The 4,183-nt window shown below is 39.8% G+C and overlaps 1 protein-coding gene across 1 annotated transcript in view; it reads left to right on the top strand.

The window, feature by feature from the left end:
• The window catches only part of LOC104950978 (AP-3 complex subunit beta-2-like), a 9,924-nt gene that overhangs the window by 671 nt on the left and 5,070 nt on the right, over nucleotides 1–4,183 (top strand). Inside the window, exons 3-6 of the mRNA XM_010777602.1 lie at nucleotides 423–583; nucleotides 993–1,059; nucleotides 1,659–1,841; nucleotides 2,892–3,080. Coding sequence (XP_010775904.1) covers nucleotides 423–583; nucleotides 993–1,059; nucleotides 1,659–1,841; nucleotides 2,892–3,080 — 600 coding nt within the window. The remainder of the gene's footprint in view (nucleotides 1–422; nucleotides 584–992; nucleotides 1,060–1,658; nucleotides 1,842–2,891; nucleotides 3,081–4,183) is intronic.

The raw sequence follows: 4,183 nt of genomic DNA on the forward strand, positions 1-4,183 counted from the left end.
CATACTCCACTGGCATCCCCCCCGTTGACATTCGAGGTACAGAGGGCTTCATGGGAACTTTGAGGGGAGCCAGAAGTTGGAGTAGCCAAACACCGCTGCCAAAATCTCACTCTGAACTCTGTTCAAAACTTGAGAGCCCTGTGAAAACTATGTTAGAACTGGTTTATAAATGGTTCTTAATGATTAATAAAGTGTTTACACTAATTAATAACCTATAAACCCTTTATGAATCCTTTATAAGGGAATTCTTATTGTAAAGTGGTACCGAGCTAGCCTTTAGCATGTTAGTGTTGTCACTGTGAGCAGTTTACCTCAAAGCTCATCTGTGCTAAATACAGACTAACTGCGCTGTAGACTCCTAACCAAATGAACCTTGTCAACCGATGGCTTTAATATTGTTTCTGAACTCTTTTCTTTTGCAGGATCCGAACCAGCTGATCCGAGCCAGCGCTCTGCGAGTCCTCTCCAGCATCCGAGTCACGATCATCGTCCCCATCATGATGCTGGCCATCAAAGAGGCTGCCTCTGATATGTCTCCGTACGTCAGGAAGACGGCCGCTCACGCAATCCCCAAACTCTACAGGTGACAGAATGAGACTTTTTCAGTATTCAGACCCCTGATCCCCTGTTCTTTACAGTGTGGCGAACCAAGGTTATTTCACTTATTAATATTTATTGCATGAGGCCTCTTTAATTACAGATATTACTGTTTGAAAACAGGTTTTATATTTAAGATTTAAAGAAGCAATTATACATTTTTAAGTTAGAAATCAGTGTTTAAGGCCACAGCATTAGTCATAATCTTCAGTTTGAGAACCACGAGGCTAAAATGTTATGACTTTGAATATGAAAGCCTTTCATGGCAGAAAAGCTTACTCCTTATTGCTCAGTATTATTTAAACTCAACGGTATCATTTCTTTAAGAACAATTCCTCTCTCTCTCTGTTGCTTTTCTTGTTTTATGCATTGTTTTTTGTCTTCTCTGTCCACAGTTTGGATCCAGAGCAGAAGGACCAGCTGATCGAAGTCATAGAGAAACTCCTCGCTGACAAAACCACGGTGAGTTTTCACACCACAGATCCAGGGTTTTATCTGTATTTCTTTTGACAAATGCAAATAGAAGTTTGAGGAAGTGCACAACATATCAGTAGCAGCTAACTAGCTAAATGTTTTTGGTTGCAAGGCTCATCATTTGTTTAACCAGTCTCCCTCTGGCAGGCTTTGCATTCACTTTTGCAATTTGATCAAAAATGTAGTCCCTATTTACAGATTTAGTTTAACTGCAAGTAATATAAATATCATTACCGTCATTACAAAACACTCGCTGCTACTGTATATAACTTGTGCAATATTATTATTATTAATAATGTGCTATGATAACGTTACGTATCTGCCACTACGTTTTTTTTGCACTACTAAATACTGGTCATATTTACATTAATGATGTGAGCGTTTCCTGTAGATATTTGGTTGCTCTTTTTAGTGTACAGTTTTACTTTTATACCTCTGGCACAACAATTTCCTTCTGGATGAATAAAGTCTTATCTCATCTTACCTTATCTTAATATAATATTTATTAAACCTCAAATACATTATTTATGTAAAAATGCATTAGCTGTTCTTGTACAACATTTTTGGTAACCGTCCCCCCGTCTCAGCTGGTGGCGGGGAGCGTTGTCATGGCGTTTGAGGAGGTTTGTCCCGAACGCATCGAGCTGATCCACAAGAACTACAGGAAGCTGTGCAACCTGCTGATCGACGTGGAGGAGTGGGGGCAGGTGGTCATCATCAACATGCTGACCCGCTACGCCAGGACCCAGTTCCTCAACCCCAACATGAACGTGAGTTCGAGACACAGAGAGAATCAGTGCAGACCCCAAAGGTGGTCGGTTTATATGTACGATAGGAACTTCAGCGATTTGTACAGTACGTTGTTTTTACTTGTTCTGAGGTGATGGAACTCACGTCAGACTTATTAGCTTGCCACTGAAATGTGAAAATCAGCGACTAAAGCAATTACAATCAATTATTTTCATTCCAGATTTTTACGTCTATTTTCTATTTGATTGGGAAGTACATTTGTTTATAAAATGCAAGAAAATATTTAAATATTTCCAACTTCTTACATTTTTTATGACTAACAATAGAAAACCGTAGACATATTTTATTTATGGTGAAAAAAAATTCCGAAAAAAAGCACATTTTCACATTTATTCAAAAACCAGTACAGTTTTTGATATGTTTGCCTGATAATTGCCCTAAAAGACATGAATATAAAGCACATTTTAAAACAACCTATGCTTACCGACATGCTATACAGGCCATAGTAGGAAGCTAACACATTTGTTACAAAATACAAATAATCATCAATGCTCAAATAACCATGGCATATATATCATGCAAAAACTCAAAGGTAAATTGACTAATTTGCATAGAAACAGGATTATTATTCAACAACAAAGTCACCATTTTTATTTTGTTGGATGGATTATATTCTTACGGTTATGCCATTGTTAATGTTTAAAGGTACAAGCCATCCTATCATTGTTTTCCTTTTGCTGCTTTGCCAACTTTGGGATTTTGAGTTAATTTCTCATCAACTAAGACATGTTTTCATACCACTACAAACATTATTATTTTAGTAATTTCCAATGCATGTGCTGACAAATCTGTAGAACCCATTTTGCACCATATGTCGGTCTAACACGAGGATGTCTAATGATGCTTCACATAAACAGTGTTGCTGCCTTTAAACAAACCCATTCAAAAGCAAACCGCCATCTGGTGTTTGTTTTTTTGAAGCGGCCAATAAGTATTTTCCATGCAACAGAGATTCTGTCTGGGTCTGTTTGTCCCTCAAACACTCGGTTTAATCCCCTCTGTCTCTGCAGGAGTCCTTTCTGGAGGAGGGAAGCGACAAGACCTTCTACGGCTCGGATGAAGACTCGGATGAGGAAGAGGAGGACAAAGACAAGAAGGTGGAGGCTCCCATGGTCAAGAGGAAGCCGTACGTGATGGATCCAGATCACCGGCTGCTGCTGAGAAACACCAAGCCGCTGCTGCAGAGCCGCAACGCAGCCGTAAGGCACTCTGAAACACACACACACACACACACACACACACACACACACACACACACACACACACACACACACACACACACACACACACACACTAACAATAACTCTCCACTTGAGCCAGTTGCCATGGCAGAAATCATAATGGCTTTCTCTCCAACATTTTTGAGTAGTTGAGGTCTTCAGATGCACGACCTTGGTTTGCGCTAACAAGCAGCTGTAGTGCCTTTGAGCAGCTACTCAGATCCGACCTCTCATGGTGGAGCGTGGATAATCTCCCAAAGGAAATGAATAAAGCAATCCACTACATTAGAGCTGCTGTGGTCATCTTGGAAAAGCCTGTTTTGATCAATGTCAGATGTTAGGAGACTCCCCGGTCACACATTATCCTGCCTTTGTTCTGCTGTTTGATTCAAGGCATTTCAAGATTAACCTTGTTCCTCATATTGCATGCTGTTTAGCAGTGAGCTCTGTAATTGAAGAAGAGGCATTTGAAGGTGCTTTAGATAATATTCATTCACTAAAGGATGCTAAACAGTTGTGGAAAAAATATGACATCCCTGATAAAAGGGGTACAAATAATCACGAGAGGGAAAGCGACAACTTTACTCAAGTGCATTTACAAAAATACAACACTTTCAAATAAATATATTGCCTACAAAAGGCTTGTTGAGATTACAAGTCCGTTTTTAAGAGACTTCTCTCTCATGTTAGTGTGACAACAACATACCTCAAACATCACAAAGCTAATTAAACGCAATATAAAGGTGATAGATGGGGGGCGTGTGGCGCAGTGGCTAGAGCCTTGGTGTTGGGATCAGGGGTCACAGGTTCAAACCCCACTCTAGTCAGCATGTCGTTGTGTCCCTGAGACACTTCACCCCAAATTGCTCCGGTGGGGATTGTCCACAGTATTGACTATGTAGGTTGCTTTGGATAAAAGCGTCTAACAAGAGACATGTAATGACATGTAATGACATGACATGACATGACATGACATGTAATGTAATGTAATGATAGATCACATAATAATTAGCATAATGTGCACATGCTTACACACAAAATGGCAAAAAAGAATGCATACAGACAAAAGCAATCGATCTCCG

Source organism: Notothenia coriiceps, unplaced genomic scaffold, assembly GCF_000735185.1.
Source record: "Notothenia coriiceps isolate Sejong01 unplaced genomic scaffold, NC01 NC01_scaffold00018253, whole genome shotgun sequence".
Taxonomy (NCBI): domain Eukaryota; kingdom Metazoa; phylum Chordata; class Actinopteri; order Perciformes; family Nototheniidae; genus Notothenia; species Notothenia coriiceps.